This window comes from Bos mutus, chromosome 2 (genome assembly GCF_027580195.1).
Source record: "Bos mutus isolate GX-2022 chromosome 2, NWIPB_WYAK_1.1, whole genome shotgun sequence".
NCBI classification, from domain to species: Eukaryota; Metazoa; Chordata; class Mammalia; order Artiodactyla; family Bovidae; genus Bos; species Bos mutus.
In genome coordinates this window covers 76,675,440-76,699,300 of record NC_091618.1, presented here as the reverse complement: position 1 = coordinate 76,699,300, position 23,861 = coordinate 76,675,440, and the positions used below count along the sequence as shown (strand labels likewise).

The window sequence follows — 23,861 nt, the reverse complement described above, 5'->3', positions numbered from 1 at the left end:
GAGTTTTGTATCTCTATCCTTTAAAATTAACTTTGCCTGTATGTTTACAAGTTTTTAGAATTCATTCTTCAGCTCCAGGTCCATGAACAGAACTTGGTTTCCCATTTCAATATGGAAAGAGTGGAGTCCATATTGTCCAGACAACTTTTCTTAATTTCCTGAATTTCAAGGATATAGTTAATGAGATAGCAGAGTAATGTTGCCTTTTTGCTTAAAATCCAAGGTCATTGGATTAAAAAGGAAAAAAAAAAAAAGGAAAAGTTAGAGGCTATAAAGAGACAAAATTGGACTCAAATTTAGTATTCAATGGAAATATGCAAATTTGTTAATATCTCTGCCCTTTACATATCTCTAAATTAGGGATAATATGGTCTATGCTGCAGGGTCATTGTAAATGTTAAAGGCATTATATGGATATAATTTACCACAGTTCATGATATATAGTAATAATTCAATAAGTTGAAGCTACCATACATTAATTCAACAAATACTTTTAAGGACTTACTAAATGCTAGGTTCTAATCACTGGAGATACAGCAATGAATAAAATAGACCAAAACATTCAACCTTGACGGATGGTGATAAGTCCTAAAACCAAGGGAAAAAAGAGCGAGGTGAAGCCATGATGGGAGGGTTCATGATTTTCAATTGGGTGGTCATGTAAGCTTCCTGGAAAAGGTGATATTTAAGAGAAGTCTGAAGGAGGCTGGGAAAGAAGGAAATGAAGATGTGCCTTTATAAATGGGCAGCTCCATAATAAAAAGACAGTTTGAAAGAGCACTCATCATGTATTCGTGATGGCTTGTCTTTCTGACTGAGCTGCATTAAATGAAACACAAAGCCCAGCTGGAGAACCCCGAGGCTATGCCCCAAATAAAAACATCCTCCAGGTCAAGAAAATGGAGGATTAAAGGCTAGTCACAGTATCTCCAGCCATTTGATTTCCATCTACTCTAGCTTCATTTCTCACATCAAAATATATATGAGTTCTTTAGATTATCAGCAGGAAAAAATTTATTCTATTACATGTTGCATTAAGATTACGATCTTCCTTGTTCCCTCTACCAGAATATCAGGCACACACACACACAAAATTGTCTCTAGGGAGAAAAATTGCCCAGATAACTCTCTGCTTAGTGATGAAAAATAATTTCAGCTATGAGTTTGCAACCAGGGCAAAATCAGACTTGATTTTGAGCTGCAGTGCAAAAGATAAAAGATTATTGATGAGATCCCTTTTCTTGTCTTTTTCTTTTCCCTTTCCCTTTCTGTGTCTCTCTCTCTTGTGCCCCGCCCCCCCCACACGACTCTCTCCCTCCCCCATACTCTCTCTCTCTCTCTCTTTTCTCCACCCACCTCTACACTGGGAGCCTCAGTATGGAGGCAGTTCTGTTGGTATGGAAAGATGAGAGTAGAATATTAAAATAGCTGGAGAGTCTCAGGAAGGGGATTATAAATATAAATTCTGAGCGGAAAAGGGCATTGCCATTTGCTTTCGTGTCTTCTGGCTGTTGGCCCAGGAAGAATATCGCCTGAATGCTTTGCAACTGCAGAAGAAAAGCCTTACTACCAAAATATTCTCTGAGACACAAACTTAAAGAAAATGTCCCAAAGGGTTCTGAACAATGAGGTGTAGTCATATTCAACAAACAACTCAAAAAAAGACTAAATTTTGCCTTACCTTTCAATTTAGACTTTTTAAATACAAAGATATTTGCTACTTCAGTACATTACATAGAGAGGTAAACTCTATACTTACAATATTATGATGTTTAAAAGGTATAGAGTTAGCTACACTTAGTTTTAAACATTTTGCTATTATGAGGCATCTGACAATGAACCATGAATTATTGTGCAAAATCTTTTTGCATATGCATACCAAGAACCAGAATTAATGGTTAAAATGAGAACCTTGATCTTTGGTGATATTAAAACAAAACCCAAAACAACAGGTCTCAGATGCCAGCTCTTTCAAAGAATACAGGCTGAAGAACTACAGCAGATTCTCAGAAGACCCCTGGGCAGGCAAGACCAGTCCCATTGCTGGGTACCTTAGAGGTCGGGGGCTGAGATTCATAGAATGGGGAGGATGTACAGACTCTACAAGGAGGGACTGAAGAGCAGCAGGGGCCTTGTTGGGACCGCAGGGATTGGCTGTTCACGAAGTTATGCCAGTATTGTAACAACTAGTGTCACAAGCTCCTTGTGCATGAGATGAATATGAGAACTGTTTCACTGTTCTTAATACATAAGGCCATGCTACTTTCAGGAAAATTTCATTTCCTGCTCTTAGCTTTTGTACATGAAAGCTTTCATGCCACTGTAACCTCATTATGGCATATTTGCTTTTTAAATCTTGTCAACTTGTTCTCAGTAAAAGTTTTCTTCCAAATAGGTTTCTTATATTTTGTATGTTAGTAGCTTACTCATCCAATATTTTTCCCCATTTCTATCAGTTTGCTATTGTTAATAGAGACAAAGCCTCAGAAGACCCTGGGTTTTGACCCCAATCTCTAGGACTGCTCCCCACCCCACCCTCCTTGTGGCATATATGATTAGGATGGAAATGAGGGTGGAAATAGTCAACCTATACCAGGGTTATATGACTGTGTGTATTAAATCACAAAATTTTATTCAATAGTGCATGTCAGGTAGAAGAACATTCACCCACTAAGAGAATGGGTCCTAAACTGGCATAAGAACTGGAAAGATACAAATCTGTCCCTCAGCAAAATTACAGATAGCCACATGCCATGAACTTTCTAAGTACATTGTAAATAGCCAGCCTGTAAATGAAAAACATTAAAATGCTGGCAGAAAGAAATGCGGATCTGCCATATTGCTTTCTTCCTATTTTACCTGTATCAGGCCATTACTACATTCTTATTGTGCATTCTTATTAATTGTAAGGCTGCACAACTGAGTTTATTTGCTTTTCTAAGTATACAGTCATTTAATCTGCAGATAATGATACTTTTGTCTTCACTCTGCTCATTAATCCCTGTTTTCCTGCTTTAGGCCTTATTGAATTAGCCAAAACAATCTTGTTTACTTTGGTTTTAATGACAGTGGTGCCAATACTATAGTATTATGCTCATGCCACTCAGTTCTGTAGTATATCTGTCTTTAACAATACTTCACTCAAAGTTTTAAATACAATACAATGAGGTAGACCTTTTTGGTAAATTTACATATGGAGAATAGTTTATTTTAAAATAGCACAGTTATGAATACCTTTAAGAATACTCTACATCTGAGGCCCCAAATTATCTGAAGTAGATAGCCCTAAATCCTACATGCTAACGATTAACTTGAGCCCAGGTCCATATCCTTCTGTTTGTGAAGGAAGTGCTGTACATAAGTGAACCAGTTTTACTCAGGTCAAGTTATAAAGCAGTTCAAATCCAGACTAAAAATAATCTGCATGTCTAGAAGTTCTATTTGAATTTCACTTCTTTAGAAGGCAATGGCACCTCACTCCAGTACTCTTGCCTGGAAAATCCCATGGACAGAGGAGCCTGGAAGGCTGCAGTCCATGGGGTCACGAAGAGTTGGACACGACTGAACAACTTCACTTCCACTTTTCACTTTCATGCACTGGAGAAGGAAATGGCAACCCACTCCAGTGTTCTTGCCTGGAGAATCCCAGGGACGGGGGAGCCTGGTGGGCTGCCGTCTATGGGGTCGCACAGAGTCGGACACAACTGAAGCGACTTAGCAGCAGCAGTATAACCAAAAGTCGTGCCACACCACTCTTTCTAGAAGGTTACTCATAAGATCACAGGTTTACTGGACTGAAAGCCCAAATACCCAAGATGTCAGTGCCTGAGTCCCTTGAATAGCATATGTGAAAAGTATTTTTCCAGTCTAAGCTAATACTCCTAACATGACAGGTAGCTCTTTATGTCCAAAGATACGTGCTTTCAGAAGTGAAAGTACATATCTTGATCATTTATAAACTCTAATACTGAAACTCAACAAAAGACTTTCTCTTTCAACCACTGGCTGTTTAGGGCCAAATATTCTGTGGTTTGCTTAATAGGAAATATCTGAAGATGGCAATAAGCACATTCAAATTTTTTTTTTTTTTTTTCAGGCAAAAAAATCCTCCATTTCCTTGTATTTCCTCAATCATTCTTTAGTTGCTGATGTAGACTGGCATCTTACCTGAACACTGGAAACATTAACCTTTGCTTCCTACCAGCTTCTGCTTCTAAACTGGATAGACCAACTTTTCCAGTTCTTGCCTTAATTACATTCATTTCTACTTCTATTCACCTCACTTAGAAAATTAAACTTCAGGGTCACCTTAACATGTCCTTTAGGAAAGAAAACAAGATTAAAAATCTGATAACATTAGATTTCCAAATGGCTGGTCCTTACTAAATACCCAGTCTCCCTTTTGCCAAGTCAATAATTAACTTTTATATCTGTATAGTACAGTTTGTTGGACTGTTTTTTTAGTTAACAGACCTAGGTTTTATTCTTTCTTGATTGTTCTCAGATTTTTAGTTTGTAGAATGAGGGTGTTGATGATCTCTAAATTCTCTTCTATATTTTAATCTCTGTCTTAATGTTGATGTTTATATGTCATAGAAGAAAACCACCTAACCCCTCTCAACATGTCAGCATAATTATTATCGGAAAAATTATATAAGAGGGTCTATACCACCTGTATTTCATATGTGAGTTGCTTCGGTGGATTGAAATTTTGTATAAATATAAACACTATTATATAAGGTATGACAGCTGATTTGGTACATAATAGGTTAATAAAAAGAAGTAGAAAGCTGGATACAATGAGATTATTTAAGTTATAGTCCTGTTTAAACCTAATAAAATTTTCTGGCATTTGAACATAAGAATGGAACAATGAAACAGATAAAATGATTCTCCTTTAGCAGAGCCCAGAGCAAGGAGAACACATTGCCTATTACTGCTTTCTGGAACATTTTTCCATGTATAAGTGTGTGCACTGCAAATTAATAGCAAAAAGAATATGGGTTTCTTTTTCTCTATGTACCATCAAACATAAAGACAATACTCATTAAAAGTTGAATAGTAAAGAAGCTTCATTGGGTAGTTTAATTTTAGGATGCATCAATGTTGACAGTGGACCAAAAAGCATATTCTGTAAGGTTTAGAATACAATGTGGTTGCTCTCAATATCTAAAAACAGTTGCTGAAATCAGCACAATACAAATGCTGTGATACCTCAAATAAAGCATTCCCATTGCTCACTTTATTTCATTAAAACACACAAATTCAAGCACATATACAACTTTACACTTCCTTATTTTGCCTCTGGGCTTCCCTCATAGCTCAATTAGTAAGAATATGCCTGCAATGTGGGAGACCCAGGTTCTATTCCTGGGTTGGGAAGATCCCTCGAGCAGAAAATGGCAACCCACTCCAGTATTCTTGCCTGGAGAATCCCATGGACAGAGGAGCCTGGCAGGCTACAGGCCATGGGGTCACCAGAGTCGGGCATGACTTAGTGACTACCCACCGCCTCCACCATTTGGCCTCTGTAAAAACTACATGGTCTGTATTTCTGTACATGATTTTTTCCTCATGATTTCCTCTCTTTCTTTCTTTGAATACCCATAGTATTTATTTCAAACATTCTCCTAACAGTAAACATGTAATCTATGAATAATAATGTTGCTTATTAATTGTATTTTATTGATGTGGTAGATCAGTTATGGGTAACATCGGGAAATTTTCCATCAATTCCCTTTCTTTTGAACTGCACAGAGCCTTAATAATTGGTTGGTTTCTGAATTGAATTGCCAAATGCCTTTTTCAAAATTCTTACATTCTCCCTCAGATTATGAAATTCCTCTCCACCCAAATACCAATCAAGTTAGTGGTAAAGAACTTGCTTGCCAATGCAGAAGATGTAAGAGACATGAGTTTAATCCCTGAGTCAGGAAGATACCCTGCAGAAGGGCATGGCAGTATTCTTGCCTGGAGAATCCTATGGACAGCGGAGCCTGGTGGGCTACAATCCATAGGGTCACAAAGAATCAGACACAACTGAAGCAACTCAGCAACAACAAACAGAAGAGACAGAAGACAGAAAGGGTGCATAGCAGCCCTACTCATGGTTCTGAGAAGAAAATCAAATAGGTCCCCAAAGAGCATGAACATTAAGCAATATAAATGCCGAATCTGATTTAGGGAAGTTTTTAGTTTGTTTCTTTTGGTAGATTTTTTTTTCTCATTGTGGTGGTAAGAAGTGGTAGCACCATTATTAATGCAGAGAGAATATTTGCATTAAATATATGCAGAATATGACCTAGAGGTGCGTAGGCATCCAAGAAGAAAACATCTAGGAAGAGAAAACAGAGAGGCTCATAAGCTAAGACTGCAGCAGAACCCTGTAAGACGCATTATGGGAGCAGAACACAAGGTATAAGACAGGGCCAATGGCCTTATCTACTGGGGACTGGAGTTCAGCAGTGGATTTTTAAGGATACATAAGCCACAGGATAATGCAAAATCTCAGGAACACTGTAGATCGTGAAACATGCAGGGAGACCATTTCTCTAAGGCAAGGATAGAGTGTTCCTCACTATATAATAAAGTGTGTTTCTTCTGTGCACCCAGTACTTGCATTTAGTCAATGACAAACTATTAGATAAGTATCTCCCAGTTGGTACATAAACACTCAAACTAACTGAGTGGGATGTCCTTTCCCTTCAAACACCTTTCTGCTCTTTCATGCCAAGGGCCTTTAGACCTAGGAATTTTAAGTGTATTACTTTTGATTTCATATCTTACTTGAGCAGTGAGGGCTAAGTATTTACAGCTTGAATTTCTCTTGCAGTTCTTATGTTTTTGACCAGTGTCTTATGAACAGTGACCTGAAAGGGCACCCATATTCCCCTCAGGCAGAGCTTGTTATTAATACAATGTTAAGGTTCAGTCAGAAGAACACCAAGCATTACTCCCTCTGTTCTGAAAAGTTCTCTATATTAGCCCCTATTTGCACCTTTATGTAAGGAATCACTGTTTAGGGCAAATGTTCCTTTCTCTAGATAGCTTATAAGCATCTGGATAAATTTACATTAGAAATTCAATTAACTTTATATTAAAAGGTCAATTAACTTGGCCATGGTAGAGACTGTTTTTAATTACTTTTCCTTGTAGGGCTTCTCTTCTTGTCCAAGCACAAGTGGCACTATCAAATGATAAGTCTCATTGCCTGTGGTTGCCTTAAATTCATATGCAAAACACACTGGAAATGACTGTCTTGGTTAAATGAATTAATAGGACACTCTTTGAGCAATTCATCAATCTTATAATCCTTAGGACATAAAATATCACAAGCAATAATAGAGTATTTTAGCTTAAACACAATGTATTAGATCATTCATGACAGTATCTTTCATTACCTGTCCTTGTTGGTTTCTGTTTTCTTGCTGAAAGATGATAATAAAGTAAAACTACTTTAACAGTCAGTCCTTATTACATTATATCACAGTGTGTTTTATGAAAAATGAGCACTAGATGACATAAAAAACTATCCTATTCCATTAGAGGGCTCTTGGTTATCTTTGTGTTAAGATGTGTTGTGTTGCCACAATTGAACTCATTCATGTAGGGTTAGAACAATTACACTTAAGAGACTCAAGAAATCAGTATTTAACACTGTGTGACAAGTGGTAATGTAGTGATCACTTGTTACCAAGTGGTAACCTTTACTAACCATCACTCCATGGTTATTTTAAAAGAAAACAATAATAAGGATATCAACACATAAATAATATATATGACTATATTATTATATATTAATACATTATATAACATAAATAATATGACTATATATTATGTTAATATATATTATTATATATACTATATATATTATCATTATATTAACTCAGACTTTCAGATGACTAGCAACTTTAAATCAAACACTACTCAGGAGTTTGATATGTGGCAAAGTCTGGAGATAAATTTTCTTATTTTATTTTGTAGAAATGACCTACCTGCACCTTATAAAAGCAGTTTATAAACTTACCTGTATAAATCTCACTACAACCTATGAGACATAATTCGTTGCCCCCATTTTACTGATGGGCAAACTGAAGCTTACGTTTTAGCCAGGTTCACACAGTTCATTAGTGGCAGAGTTAGAAATTACACCCTCATTAATCTGCCTATCCAAACTTCACATTTCCCCTTGGGTAAAAGTACTGGTTCTAAGTAGTGAGACCATGAACTGCTTATGAAAGGGAGGTGGGGAGTGTGCAGAATGCTTAGAGGGCAGCTGTGAACCTGAGTCAGAGGAAAGGAATGGCTTAGGCCACGGCAACTCAAAGAGTGGGGCCACGAGAGGGTAAATTCACTATGTCATTAAGCATACTTTTCTGCATAGGATGCTTTCTCAATGAAAGAAGCTGTGCATTGATTTACATTCCAGGGCATGCTTATCTCCTCATGCACCAGCAATAGTTCGCAAACCACCAACCAGTCTATGGATCTCGTTTAAGTGGCACAAGCTTAAGGAATGTCTTTTGAAATTTTCCTTTACTATGAACAGTTAAATCATCTGGTTCAATGTCATCTTCAAAATTATTCTATGTTTTCCCATGCTTTTTATATGTTTAAAAAAATAAAATCATACTTATCTCTATTACAGATAATAATGAAATCTGATGTCCTAGACCCCATAAATATATGGGGACATTAATCTTAGTTGAAGTGATATGGCTCTTACTAGTTTTAATAGACAATGGCATCCCACTCAGTACTCTTGCGTGGAAAACCCCATGGACGGAGGAGCCTGGTAGGCTATAGTCCATGGGGTCGCTAAGAGTCGGACACGACTGGGTGACTTCACTTTCACTTTTCAGTTCCATGCATTGGAGAAGGAAATGGCAACCCACTCCAGTGTTCTTGACTGGAGAATCCCAGGGATGGGGGAGCCTGGTGGGCGGCCATCTATGGGGTCGCACAGAGTCGGACACAACTGAAGCAACTTAGCAGCAGCAGCAGCAGTTTTAATAAACTAATATCTTCCAAAAGTAAAGGAAAATGGCTTTTCTAAAGAATGGACAAAATTGCCGTCAAGCAGTATGAAGTCTGGTGGTTTAGTCGCTAAGTCATGTCTGACTCTTGTGAACCCATGGACTGTAACCTGCTACCCAGGCAAGAATACTGGAGTGGGTTGCCATTTACTTCTCCAGGGGATCTTCCCAACCCAGGAATCGAACTCAGGTCTCCTGCATTTGTAGGCAGATTCTTTACCAACTAAGCTATGAGGGAAGCTCATGATGTCTGGAGTGAAATACAAATTTTAAAATGTATTGTTCATACCTGCACCACCGCCAATGCTTAGAATCTTAATTTCAGATTTTATGTCTCCAATCCTGAAAAAAAAAAATTATGTAGTTTAAGAAAAAATGTGCCAGGCAGTTTATAAAATCTGATTATCAAGTCTAGTTAAAGAGAACAGATGAAATTACAGTGAACAAAAATTAGGCCAACATGAAAGGTGTTGATCATTTCAGTGGTTATATTGCTGTCTTTACAAATCTTTGGAAGTAAAGATTCCACTCATTAACAGTCTTAAACTGGGATACTTTTAGAAATAGCACTATAAACATCTCAGAGGTAGGAAATGGCATTTGTTTAAAGACTGATTGGAGAATAAAAGCAGAAAAAGTGACTTTTGAGTCTGGTCATTATAATAAGCCATTCATTGTAAATGGGCTTCCCTGGTGGCTCAGATGATAAAGACTCCACCTGCTGGGTTCAGTCCCTGGGTTGGGAAGATTTTCTGGAGAAGGGAATGGCTACCCACTCCAATATTCTTGCCTGGGGAACTCCATGGACAGAGGATCCTGGTGGTCTACAGTCCATGGGGTCGCAGAGAGTTAGACATGACTGAGTGACACACACTTCTTTCATTGTAGATGGGAGAAAAGCTGAGGTGATTCATACTATCTCTATGATAGTTGCCTTCTTTCCTTCCTCTTGCTAACTTCCTTTCAATAAACAGATGTTAATTAAACATTTATTATGTGCTTGTCCTAGGCACTGATATATAAAAATGAGGAAGATACTACTTTTCTCTCAAGTTGAATTGTGAGATAAGAAAAGCCAAGTTTATGACTCTCTATAGGAATAGAGTGGACTTGATGGACTGGGATGTGATAGTAGGACTTTCTTTAGAATCATGTAAAATATTTTTTAAAAAAAATAATGGGTCAGAAAAAAGTAGGAGATGCACAGTGACTGCCACACGTTTCCAGTTTGGATGACCAGGTGAAGTGCGGTATCAAAAAAGATGCTGGGGGATGTAATTTTATGACAAGTTTATGTTTTGTCAGTTTTTTGTTTGTTTTGTGTTTTTAGGATTTTGATAAATCTGAATTCAGCAGATATTTGAATATGCAATATTGAAGCTGGGTAGAAGAGAGATTGGGATCAATGATGTATTCTGGAGAATTATCATAGAGTAATGGTCAAAACTAAGAGAATAGATTCTATCACCCAAGTATATTGCAAAGAGAAGAGTAGTGGGATTATGACACAGTGCCAGGTTTTAAAAGTAGTGGGATAATGGGGGAACACACAAAGAAGACACAGAGGGAAACAGCAAAACTCAGAGAGGTGATCAGAGAATTAGAGAAGGAAAAAAGCCAACGATAGTGTCAGAGGCATAAGAGTGTACAACTAAGTCATAAAAAAAGAAGACAACTCTTCGTTGAATTTGGCAATATGAATATCTGATAACAGCAGCTTTAAAGGAGGTTGAGAGCTGGAGTCAGATGGCAGTGGGATTAAAAGTGAAATCGATAAAGAGAAAGAAGATACAGAGATTTTTGAAAAAGGATGAAAGAGTGAAAAGGAAAAAGAGGAGATTGGAGGGGAAACATGAACTGAAAGAATGGTGCTTGTTTGTGTTTTGGGATGCTAAACAAGCTTGGTTTTTGGCTAAAGTGAGGAGCCTGCCCAGAGAGATAGGAAGAACACAGATTCAACCAGGGTTCTTAAAAATACTAGAAAGCATAGAGTCAATGACATCTGTGAATGAGTTGCCTTCCTCTAATTATCTTCCAGCTCATGATCATGAGTCTTAATATATCCATCGCTGTCTGTGCACTTGATTAATTCTTGAATATGCTTCTATCTGTGGATAGAATAGTGAGGTTACAGAGCAGAGCACCTAGGCACATAGGTTGGAATCGTAGCTTACTATTATGTTACCATGAATGAATTATTCTCTGTACCTTTATTACTAAGAAATAGGATAATAATACCTCCTACCATATAGGGCTATAATTATAGTATCTGCTTTTTGAAAGAGCTGTGAGGATTAAGTGACATAATTTATGTGAATCCTTTAGAAATGTGTCTGCATATGACAAGTACCCAACTTATTATTGTTCTAAGCACAGCTAAGTAATTTATATGAATCATTTTTCTGAATCATTTATATGAATCTTTTTCATATATGAAAAATTTTTATTATTGAAATACAGTTGACTTACAGTGTTGTGTTAATTACCATTATAGAGCAAAGTGATTCAATTATATGTTGATATATACATTCTTTTTTATATTCTTTTCCATTATTGTTTATCACAGGATATCAAATATAGTTCTCTGTGCTATATGACCTTGTTGTTTATGAATTCTATTTATAAAAGCTTACATCTGCTAACCCCAACCTTCTGCTCCATCCCTCCCCAATCCCTTCCCCCTTGGCAACCAGCAGTCTGTTCTCTATGGCCATGATTCTGTTTCACAGATAGATTCACTTGTGCCATTTTTTAAATTCCACATATAAGAGATCTCATATGGTATTTGTCTTTCTCTTTCTGATTCACTTCACTTAATATAATCTCTGGTTGTACCCATGTTACTACAAATGGCATTATTTTGTTCATTTTTATGACTGAGTAGTATTCCATTGTGTATATACACCACATCTTCTTTAGTCATTCATCTGTTGATGGACATTTAGGTTGTTTCCATGTCTTGGCTATTGTGACTAGTGCTTCTCTGAACATAGAAGTGCACATATCATTTAGAATTACAGTTTCGTCTGGATATATGCCCAGGGGTGGGATTGCTGGAATCATATGATAATTCTGTTTCTAGCTTTCTGAGGAACCTCCATACTATTTTCTATAGTGAGGGCACAGGCTTACATTCCTATCGACAGTGTAGCAGGATTCTCTTTTCTCCACATCTTCTCCAGCAATTGTTATTTGTTGACTTTTTAGTGATGGTCATTCTGATCAGTGTGAGGTGGTACGTTATTTTAGTTTTGATTTGTATTTCTCTAAGAATTAGTAATGTTGGGCATCTTAACATGTGCCTATTGGCCATCTCTTGTGGGGTCACTGCTCCTTTCTCCTGGGTCCTAGTGCACACAAGGTTCTGTTTGTGCCCTTGCAGAGTCTGTTTCCCCAGTCCCGTGTAAGTTCTGGCGGCTCTATGATGGGTGTATGGTGACCTCCTCCAAAAGGGCTTATGCCATAACCAGGTCTACTGCACCCAAAGCCCCTGCCCCCACAGCAGTCCTCTGCTGACCCATACCTCCTCAGAAGACACCCAAAGTTCTGTCTCAGGCTTTGTGGGGAAACCTGTATACAGGTCAAGAAGCAGCAGTTAGAAGTGAATATGGAACAACAGACTGGCTCCAAATTGGGAAAGGAGTATGTCAAGGCTGTATATTGTCATCCTGCTTATTTAACTTATATGCAGAGTACATCATGAGAATGCTGGACTGGATGAAGCACAAGCTGGAATCAAGATTGCTGGGAGAAATATCAATAACCTCAGATTTGCAGATGACACCACCCTTATGGCAGAAAGCAAAGAACCAAAGAGCCTCTTGATGGAAGTAAAAGAGGAGAGTGAAAAAGTTGGCTTAAAATTCAGCATTCAGAAAACTAAAGTCATGGCATCTGGTCCCATCACTTCATGGCACATAGATGGGGAAACAATGCAAACAGTGACAGACTTTATATTTGGGGGCTCCAAAATCACTGCAGATGGGGACTGCAGCCATGAAATTAAAAGACACTTGCTCCTTGGAAGAAAAGCTATGACAAAACTGGACAGCTTATTAAAAAGCAGAGACATTACTTTGCCAACAAAGGTCCATCTAGTCAAAGTTATGGTTTTTCGAGCAGTTATATATGGATGTGAGTGTTGGACTATAAAGAAAGCTGAGCACTGAGGAATTGATGCTTTTGAACTGTGGTGTTGGAGAAGACTCTTGAGAGTCCCTTGGACAGCAAGGAGATCCAACCAGTCCATCCTAAAAGAAATCAATCCTGGATATTCATTGGAAGGATTGATGCTGAAGCTGAAACTCCAACACTTTGGCCACCTGATGCGAAGAACTGAGTTATTTGAAAAGACCCTGATGCTGGGAAAGATTGAAGGTGGGAGGAGAAGGGGATGACAAAGGATGAGATGGTTGGATGGCATCACCAACTCAATGGACATGGGTTTGGGTGGACTCCCGGAGTTGGTGATGGACAGGGAGGCCTGGCGTTCATGCTACAGTCCATGGGGTCGCAAAGAGTCAGACATGATTGAGCAACTGAACTAACTGAACTGAACTGATTGGCTATCTCTAGTAACTCAGAAGGTTAAGAATCTCCCTGTGGGTGGGAGACCAGGTTCTATCCCTGGGTTGGAGGATCCTCTGGAAAAGGAAATGGCAACCCACTTCAGTTTTATTGCCTGGAGAATCCCATAGACAGAGGAGCCTGGTGGGCTACAGTCCATGGGGGTGCAAAGAGTCAGACAAGACTGAGCAACTAACACTTTCACACTTTTCATTGGCCATCTGTAATGAATTAACCCTTTGAATTCTTACAACACCTCTGTGAGTTAGATACTATTATTATTCCATTTTATATAGTATGATGATACCTAAGAATTATTGAAAAGTTGCTATTTTTCCAGGCAAGGATCTAAATGCATTACATGTAACAACAACAATCAGTTCAGTTCAGTGCAGTCACTCAGTCATGTCCGAGTCTTTGCGACCCCATGAATTGCAGCACACCAGGCCTCCCTGTCCATCACCAACTCCCGGAGTTCACTCAAACTCATGTCCATCGAGTCAGTGATGCTATCCAGCCATCTCATCCTCTGTCGTCCCCTTCTCCTCCTGCTCCCAATCCCTCCCAGCATCAGAGTCTTTTCCAATGAGTCAACTCTTTGCGTGAGGTGGACAAAGTATTGGAGTTTCAGCTTCAGCATCAGTCCTTCCAATGAACACCCAGGACTGATCTCCTTTAGGATGGACTGGTTGGATCTCCTTGCAGTCCAAGGGACTCTCAAGAGTCTTCTCCAACACCACAGTTCAAGAGCATCAATTCTTCGGCACTCAGCTTTCTTCACAGTCCAAATCTCACATCCGTACATGACGACTGGAAAAACCATAGCCTTGACTAAATGGACCTTTGTTGGCAAAGAAATGTCTCTGCTTTTCAATATGCTATCTAGGTTGGTCATAACTTTCCTTCCAAGGAGTAAGTGTCTTTTAATTTCATGACTGCAGTCACCATCTGCAGTGATTTTGGAGCCCCCAAAAAAGTCTGAGAGTGTTTCCACTGTTTCCCCATCTATTTCCCATGAAGTGATGGGACCAGATGCCATGATCTTCGTTTTCTGAATGTTGAGCTTTAAGCCAACATTTCCACTCTCCTCTTTCACTTTCATCAAGAGGCTTTTTAATTTCTCATCACTTTCTGCCATAAGGTGGTATAATGTGCATATCTGAGGTTATTGATATTTCTCCCGGCAATGTTGATTCCAGCTTGTGCTTCTTCCAGCCCAGCGTTTCTCATGATGTACTCATGATGACAACAACAATAAGCTACTATTTATAGCTATATACTATAGCCCTCCCCACTCTGCTCTCTACCTCCTGACAGGTGATTGAATAATTCCTCCCTGAGGAAATAACCCATCTCACCGATAAACTTATCTATATTGGTACCTGAGAATCCTCCATCAAGAGCTAAGTCCACATCTAATTACTACGAGTCAGCAACTCAACAGACTATTTCAGTATGTACACAAAGAGGTTCTGAACCAATTTTTAGTGCCTCATATTTAACTGGATGGACAACCAGGGCTTATCAGGTAGTTGGGGAGCTCCCCTAATTAGTCATTAAGTCATGTCTAACTCATTACAACCCCATGGACTGTAGTCCACAAGACTCCTCTGTCCATGGGGTTTCCCAACTAAGAATACTGGAGTGAGTTGCCATTTCCTTCTCCATGGGATCTTCCCAACAGAGGGATTGAACCAGTGTCTCCTGCTTTGCAGGTGGTCTCAAGCATTGCAGACTGATCCTTTACTGACTGAGCTACCAGGAAAGCAATGACAGAGAGACCAAAAGAAACAGAAAAGGCAAATTCAGAAGAAACATTCAGAAAGCCAAGGAAAATTTTATAATAGATAAAGGAAGGTAGACTATCTATGAAAGATGAACAGGATGCTATAAAAAAGGAATATTCTTGGAAATTAAAAACACAATACTGAACAATAGAGGGCTGAAAGATAAAATTGGGAGAAACTGGAAACATAAGGAAATTAGAGAATTGATTTAGGAGGTCCTCTGTTTGATGAATAAAAGTCCCAGAAAGACAAAAAAAGAGGGGAGGAATGATTAAATAATACCAAAGCTTCCCTGAACTGAAGGATCTGAATCTTAATTGAAATGGCCCAGGGACTACCCACAAAAATGGGTGAAAAACACCCACACCATAAATTATTATCTTAAAATTTCCGAATACTAGATACAAGAGAAGATCCTAGAAAGGAACCAAAAACAAAACACAGTAGCAAAAGGTCACAAGCTAAAGATGAAGAATTTGAATGGCATTAGGTTTCTCAGTAGTAACTCTAGTGGCTATGGTGGTGGTTTAGTTGCTAAGTCGTGTCCGATTCTTGCAATCCCGTGGACTGTAGCCTGCCAGGCTCCTTTGTCCATGGGATTTTCCAGGCTAGAATACTGAAGTGGATTGCCATTTCTTTCTCCAGAGGATCTTCCCAACCCAGGAATTGAACCTGGGTCTCCTGCATTGCAGGCAGATTCTTTACTGACTAAGCTATGAGAGAAGCCCTCTAGTGGTTATAAGACCATGGAAAAATATCTTTAAATTTCTGGTATAAAATCATTTTCAGTGCAGAGTTTTATACCCTAACTATTTAACTCTAACAAAGATGAGCAGAGAGAAGGCATTACTTCCCATGCACTCTTTCTTAGAAAACCCTTAAAGGATTAGCAGGGGAGGGGAGAAAGATTAAAGAAACCAAGAAAAACACAACATGGAATTCAGAATCAGAGAATTTAGTACTAGAGAGAGGAGAAGAGAATTTCTATAAGATGAAATAACTTCCCTTATCAGGCCAAAACCAAATCAAGCCAAACTGGAAAAAAAAGAACAGAAAAGTCCAGAAACAGTATTCCCATGAGGAAAAACTAACAGATTACTTGATCTGTTGGAATATATTGAGAGATTAATATTTCTGTTTAGGGTATAAATAGTGATAGGTACATAGAAAACTAAGAATATAAACTAAAATCAATAGGTAACTCTAGGAAAAACAAAAAGTTATACCTGAAATGAAGTGTAATGATAGTATAAATGCATTGTTCAGTTATGAATAATATGTACAGACAAAATGATATAAACTAATAAAAATTTAGACACATGTAAGGTATATATGCATGTATAAACACACACATATATATACATGCTATATATGTACATATATATTGTATTGACATGGTGGGGAGACAGATGTGCATGTTTATTTAGCACTTTTAATACATTAAAATTAAGGAAGAGAATAACATGTTATTTAGAATTAGGAAAGAAAATTCCATAAGAAATAAGTAAATGATTTCAGAATGTTGAAAGTCATTGTCTCTATAGAGAGCATGAATCAGGAATGAGAGTGGTTAAGGCAGGAAACCACTGTTTTTGTTGTTGTTGTTATTGTAAGCTTTTCAGAATCATTTGACTTTTAAAAATATGAGCACATCTTGCTTTAATAAAAATGAAAAATTAAGCAGACATGTTGCCTATTGATAATTGATAAACAACTTTAAGTAGCAGTTTTGAAAGTCCTTTAGCTAAATCTCATTTCACATCACCTTCAGAAAAAAATTGCTTTAAAAAAATATGATTCAGATGATTTCTAATTGGATCTTACCACTATAAGGCAAACTTAGTTACGCCTTTGAAAATTCTTCAGTAGTTCACAGATTTCACATTCAGTATTTCCAGTTAGACTGTATACGCTTGAAGACAGGACAGGGGGTCATCATTCATTATGTTCTGTGCATCCATCATATGTCTTCAAACCAAACTGATGGCTGAAGTAAACTAAGGATTTGCATAACCACAGACTAGAACACAGATGCTTAGTACTGCAAAAGAACTCAGAAATCAACTCATTACCTTTAATTTTGGAAATGAGCAAAAAGACCCAAAGAAACTATAATTTGTTTTTGGATAAAAAATTGTTTATTTGCTGTCTGCTTTGATTTTTGCTTTATTTTCCTATTGTATGTGTGCTCAGTCACTCAATCCTGTCCAACGTTTTACAGTTCCATGGACTGTAGCCTACCAGGCTCCTCTGTCCATGGAATTTTTCCAGAATACTAGAGTCAGTAGCCATTGCCTCTTCTAGGGGATCTTCCCCACACGGGGATCAAACCTGTGTCTTCTGCATCTCCTGAATTGGCAGGTGGATTTTTCACCACTGCGCCACCTGGGAAGTCCTATTACCCTATTATTTATTAATATATAACAGTTAAAAAAAAATTGAAAACTGAACCATGACAGATAAAGGATAGAAAAGGAAACAAAATTCCATAAATTATACATCCAACAATGCCTTCTCTAGTCAGGCAGATTTAACTGCACTGGTTAAAGAATTTCAGGCCTATAACAGAAAAATCCGACACAAAGACTAAAATATCAGTTGTTATGTGTGTTTTTTTTTTTTTTTTTTTTGCTATTGCAAATTGGATCCACAGTCATTTTTTCCAGTTTTCCATCATTATTTCCTGAAGCAGAGTCAGGTTACAGCAGTCCGCCCCCAGATAGGTGATTTGATTATCTTTACCATGTGGAATCTGTTACTCTCATAATGCTTATCAGCTCTGGCACAAATTGAACACATTAATCACCAAAAAAAACAAACAAACCAAAAGCAGTCTGCCAGAAGGATAAGAACTAGTGAGTTTCATTGATAATGGAAAAATGCTTAGGTAGGGCCACATTGTTAATATTAACTTGAAAGTAAAAAGACAATTTTTCTTTTGGAGAGTGGTAACTATGATAAAGGATATGGAAAATGAATTTAAATGGGTGTTAGAAGAATTGAGAGGCATCCACTCAATCCCCAGGGGTAAACAGTATTTCGTAATTATTTGATTCTAATTCAAAGAACACTAGACTCTGGGATTTTTTGAAACATAAAATTTGGAGGAGAGCCGAAAAAATCTCATCTCAAAGATTTGGATCTTATCTTTTCCCATAAGAACGTGAATTTGTGCCTTCAAAGGGTTAACGCTTATCTCTGAGCAGCTTGAAATCCGCACAAATCAGAGCTTTTGAATGTTTCTAGTGATCGGCTCACTGAAACGCGGCAGCAGGGGCGCAGGGCTGCTCGGGGACAAGCCAAGCTGCTATCAGTTCCCCTTATCCCGCAGCCCAGCCTGCCTGCCGGGCATGACCCATCTATCACTGCACAGAGCGCGCCCAGGCTTGTCCCTTGCACAAAAGACGGCCTGTGTTTTCTGCTGCTGTTACCTTGCTATTATGCCCGGCAGCTTCTTGTCCATGAATTCCTGCATACACTGGTGCTCCGTGGAATTGCTGAGAAACCTCCGGAAAGACTCAACGTATCTGCTGTGGTCAGTAAACAGGCTCCTCATGGAAGATGCCATTTTTGGTTTTCTGAAAGACAGGGAGGGAAGGGACGTTTTACTTCCTTCCTTTCCCTTCCTAGTTCCTTCTTTCTCTCCTCACCCCCCACACCGGGTTCTATCAAAAAAAAAAAAAAAAACACAAACAAACCAAACCCCACAACAGGCCTGCTTTGAATTGAAAGTGCTGCCAAGGCTGGGTGTGCAAAAGCTGATACTAAATCAGTATTTGCACAGGACTTTGCCCCTGAGACTTCACCCGGCCACAGTTATCTTTTCTTTTTTTTTAATTTTTTAAAAGATAAATTTATTTATTTTAGGCCACAGTTATCTTAGAAGAAGAGGAGGTGGTAACACAGAGCAGTAAATCCATTGCTGAAACTTGCTTTAAAACTCAAGTTCAGAATGTTGTAAAAGCAGACAACATTCAAATCACTTCCTGTTCTGGCAGCAGTTCCCAGTGGGAAAGTGGCCACCAAAGCGGTAACAATGACAGAAGAAACAGGCCAGTTCAAGGCTTTCCTTCTTTTCTAGAGGCAACTGCTGAATCTTTGACAAAAGATTGTCATCTGCCTCCAGGCTTTCTGTAGGAGAGTTTCCTGCCTTCACACCCCAGCACATTTAAACTTTAAACTCTGCCGCATTTCTTCAGGTGCTGCTTAGTTTGCTGTGATTCAGGAACGGAGCTTTTGGGTTGGCCATAAAGGTCATTCGGGTTTTTCCATAAAATGTTATACCAAAACCCTAAGTGAATGTTTCAGCCAACGTCAAATTAACTGAAAGGTCTGAGAAGCCTGTTTGGGGGATGAGGGTGGAGTTGGGAATGAGGAATATGAGAGCCCAGTCGCAGGGGAAGAATGCAGGACACTGGAACCCTTCAATCCATTGGAAGCCTTCCCTAAGTACTTCTGAACAAGGGATTCTAGACTTCCAGGATTGGATGAGTCTTTGGAGGCCATATGGTGTCCCCTGTCAAAAGACTCAAAGTGTTTGAGCCTTTTATCTAGGAAATGGTCTTTAAGAAGGCCACCCCTATACCAGCATGGGATATTAATTATAATAGAATCCAAATCACGGAGCAGTTATGAGAATTAAATTAATTCATACACCAGTCTTAGAAATGTGTCTGCCTAAACCATTCTCCTCTTCTGATTCTCTTCCAAAGCTGTCCTGTAAGCATTCAGCACGTTCCTCAACCCTCTTTTATAAGCACCTCATGGTCTCACTACTTAGAGCCATGGCTTTTATCCAAGGGGAATGGGAAGTCTGGAATGAACTGTGGGAACTTTACTGAAATACGAGCTTCAGTTTGCTCATCAGTAAAATGGGAATGAGTTATGTTTCATAGGTTGTAGTGAGATTTATATAGATAATATTTATAAAGTCCTTTTAGCATGTTAGTACTGCTTAAGGGGCAGGCTGGTCCTTTCTGCAATAACAAAACAACCAAAAAGCAGTTATTTTATTTATGGAACTGAAAATTGAGTTTAATATTTATTTTCCCTTGTCACCAAATATTACTTTTCTTCAGATGTTTTTCTGATCAGTTAACAATGCAAAAGTTATTCTTAGCTTGTGGGCTGCACAAAATCAGGTGCTGGCCTGGATTTGATCCATGGGCTCTGGTTGTCCTTGTGTGCTTGTGCTCAGTCATGTCTGACTCTTTGTGACACCGTGAACTGTACCCTCCAGGCTGCTCTGTCCATGGAATTTTCCAGACAAAAATACAGGAGTATTAGACAACCCAGGAGTGGGTTGTCATTTCCTCCTCCAGGGGCTCTTCCCCACCCAGGGAATGAACCCCTGTCTCCTGCATCTCCTGCATCGGTAAGCAGACCCTTAATCTAGCTCCTAGGCCTCCCTCCATACACGTAACTGCTTAACTCCCATCTCTATGCAGCCAGCCTCACCCTCTTCATACTGACTCCCACAAGCTTTAATTCATCTATTACCATTTTTCACTCTTCTATTTAGACCTCAATCCAGATCATTCAGTAATTTATCTACTGAACAAATATTTAATAAGGGTTTACTGTGTGCTATTCTGCTGAGAAAAATTAACCTTAATCTTGATCTTCCTACAGAAAACTACCTTTAACTAAAACTTCACTTGAGGCCATCACCGTCTAACTTACTGTCACATCTTCCCCAACAACCTGCTTTACAGATGTGACTCACTAAGGATTTCCTCTCCATTCTCATTGCTTCCATGATGTTTGAGATTTCCCGCCCCCCACCCTTTTTTTTAACCTATTGTGCTATTTTTCTTACTGGCTTTCCTGCACTAGGAGTCACACAGATCCTAGCCAAGCTTATTGTCACTGCCAGATTCAGTTTTTGAAAGCACAGTTTTGATAAAGTCACTCCTCTCCCCCCAGATATCTACTGTCTGTCTCCTCACTGATCTCCAAGTCCAAGACTCATTCTGTGACCCTCCCCACCTCCAAATCATGTAGATTTATGTTTCAGATTTCTTGAGACTTGCATTGGATCCCTGCAAACTCTGCTGCTTATCTGAATATGTCCCTGTGTTTGCCTGCCTGGACCTCTCTTCATAATAGATCCTCCCTGTATATAAAGTGCTGCTGCTTCTGTTGCCCCACCCACTAAAAATTTTTCCCATTCTCCTGAAGCTACCACTTTCATGAAGCCTTCCATATTTCCCTCCAAAGGATTAGCACTCATGTACTTAATTTCTGAGCCTCTTGTAACTTTGATAGCATTTGTCTTTGTGTCATGGTTTATTAATGTATTTGCCTCGTTTCCCTGGCTGCTCCCCATGTGATTGCTAGTTCAGAGAGATAGAAACTGTGTCACAACTACTCTGTCTGACATGTGCTGCTCACAGTAGGCTTTCAGTTATTTTAAATGATTAAAAATGTGCTTGATCATTTTCACTCTGAAGATGCTTTCCATAATCAGTTTCTTCAACCTTTTTCTTGTTGGACAACACTAACTGTTATTAACACAATCAGAGTTCCATTTATTGACTGCTAATGTGCCTGAACTTTTCAAATTCAGTATAAGATTTTTACTTTGTAGTCCTTCTGTGAATGTTCCTACATGGCAGATAAGAAAACAGATTCTGAGGGGTTGGGTCCTTTACTCAGTGTATCTAGGGTGTTGTAGGCTAGGCATGTAACTCGTCTGTCAAATCCCAAGACCAATGCTCTTAAAAGTCTTTATATTCAGCCAAAATCTGCACATATTACCTCCCTATAATTTCTACATAACACTATTATCTCTGGTTATTTAAACAGAATGATTCTAATTCCTTGTCCGTATAACTAACCCATTAAAAATTTTGAAATTGACTTATGGAATAGCCCTACTCCCAAAGGTGTCTCTTCCATAGTAATTCTTAGTCCATTTGGACTGCTCTAACAAAAATACTACAGAATGAGTGACTTAAACAACAGCATTTATTTCTCATAATTCATTTTTAAAATATTTATTTTTGGCTATGTTGAGTCGTAGTTGGCACCTGGGATCTTTCGTTGCAGCTCATAGTCTTCTCTCTGTTGTAGCTCTTGGGCTCAGGGGTTGTGGTTCGAGGGCTTAGTTGCCCTACAGCACATGGAATCTTAGTTCCCCAACCAGGGATCAAACCTATGTCCCCTGCATTGCAAGGCAGATTCATAACCACTAGACTGCCAAGGAAGCCCCTATTTCTCATGAAATAGGGACTGGAAAGTCCAAGATCAAGACCTAGCAGATACATGTAAGGTGAGGACTCATTTCCTAGTTCTTAGACAGCCATCTTCTTGTTACATCTTTACCCATAAGAAGGAATAAGCAAGCTGTCTGAAATTTCTCTAAGAGTATGAATCCCATTTGTGAGGGTTCTACCCTCATGACCTAACACCTTCCAAAGAACCCCCCACATCCAAGTACAATCATTTTAAGAACTAAGATTTCAGTGTATGGTTTGGGTGGGGAAGGTACACAAATATTGAATCCATCAGTTCAGTTCAGTCTCTCACTCATGTCCAACTCTTTGTGACCCCATGAATCACAGCACGCCAGGCTTCCCTGTCCATCACCAACTCTGGGAGTTCACTCAAACTCACGTCCATGGAGTCGGTGATGCTATCTAGCCATCTCATCCTCTGTCGTCCCCTTCTCCTCCTGCCCTCAATCCCTCCCAGCATCAGAGTCTTTTCCAATGAGTCAACTCTTCGCATGAGGTGGCCAAAGTACTGGAGTTTCAGCTTTAGCATCATTCCTTCCAAAGAAATCCCAGGGCTGATCTCCTTCAGAATGGACTAGTTGGATCTCCTTGCAGTCCAAGGGACTCTCAAGAGTCTTCTCCAACACCACAGTTCAAAAAGCATCAATTCATCAGTGCTCAGCCTTCTTCACAGTCCAACTCTCACATCCATACCTAACCACTGGAAAAACCATAGCCTTGACTAGACGGACCTTTGTTGGCAAAGTAATGTCTCTGCTTTTGAATATGCTATCTAGGTTGGTCATAACTTTCCTTCCAAGGAGTAAGCGTCTTTTGATTTCATGGCTGCAATCACCATCTGCAGTGATTTTGGAGCCCCCAAATAAAGTCTGACACTGTTTCCACTGTTTCCCCATCTATTTGCCATGAAGTGATGGGACCAGATGCCATCATCTTAGTTTTCTGAATGTTGAGCTTTAATAAGTGTTATTGAGTCCATAACACATCCTAATTATTTTCTTTATAATATATTGCATTTTAAAAAAATATATAGCTTTATATAATGCATTACACTGGTCTCCTCTTTGGACATACTCTAGTTTATCAGAGTTTCTTTAAAAAATGATGTTTGGAGATAAACAGTATCTCAAAGACTACCTGACCAGTGCAAGTATTACTGTCCAGGCTTTGATAGACTAGACTTGTGTTTCTCTACAATGTTATGCATAACCTAATTTCTTTCAGCTGCTCTACAG

At 38.9% G+C, this 23,861-nt stretch overlaps 1 protein-coding gene across 1 annotated transcript in view; it reads right to left on the bottom strand.

Annotated features, from left to right (window-relative positions):
* Positions 1 to 19,051, bottom strand: part of HNMT (histamine N-methyltransferase) — a 41,011-nt gene extending 21,960 nt beyond the window's left edge. The window contains exons 1-2 of the mRNA XM_005893035.3: positions 18,820 to 19,051; positions 9,325 to 9,377 (exon numbers count right to left, since the gene is read on the bottom strand). Of these exons, the coding sequence (XP_005893097.1) occupies positions 9,325 to 9,377; positions 18,820 to 18,956 (190 nt within the window). The 5' untranslated portion in view covers positions 18,957 to 19,051. The remainder of the gene's footprint in view (positions 1 to 9,324; positions 9,378 to 18,819) is intronic.
* Positions 19,052 to 23,861: the final 4,810 nt, after the last annotated feature.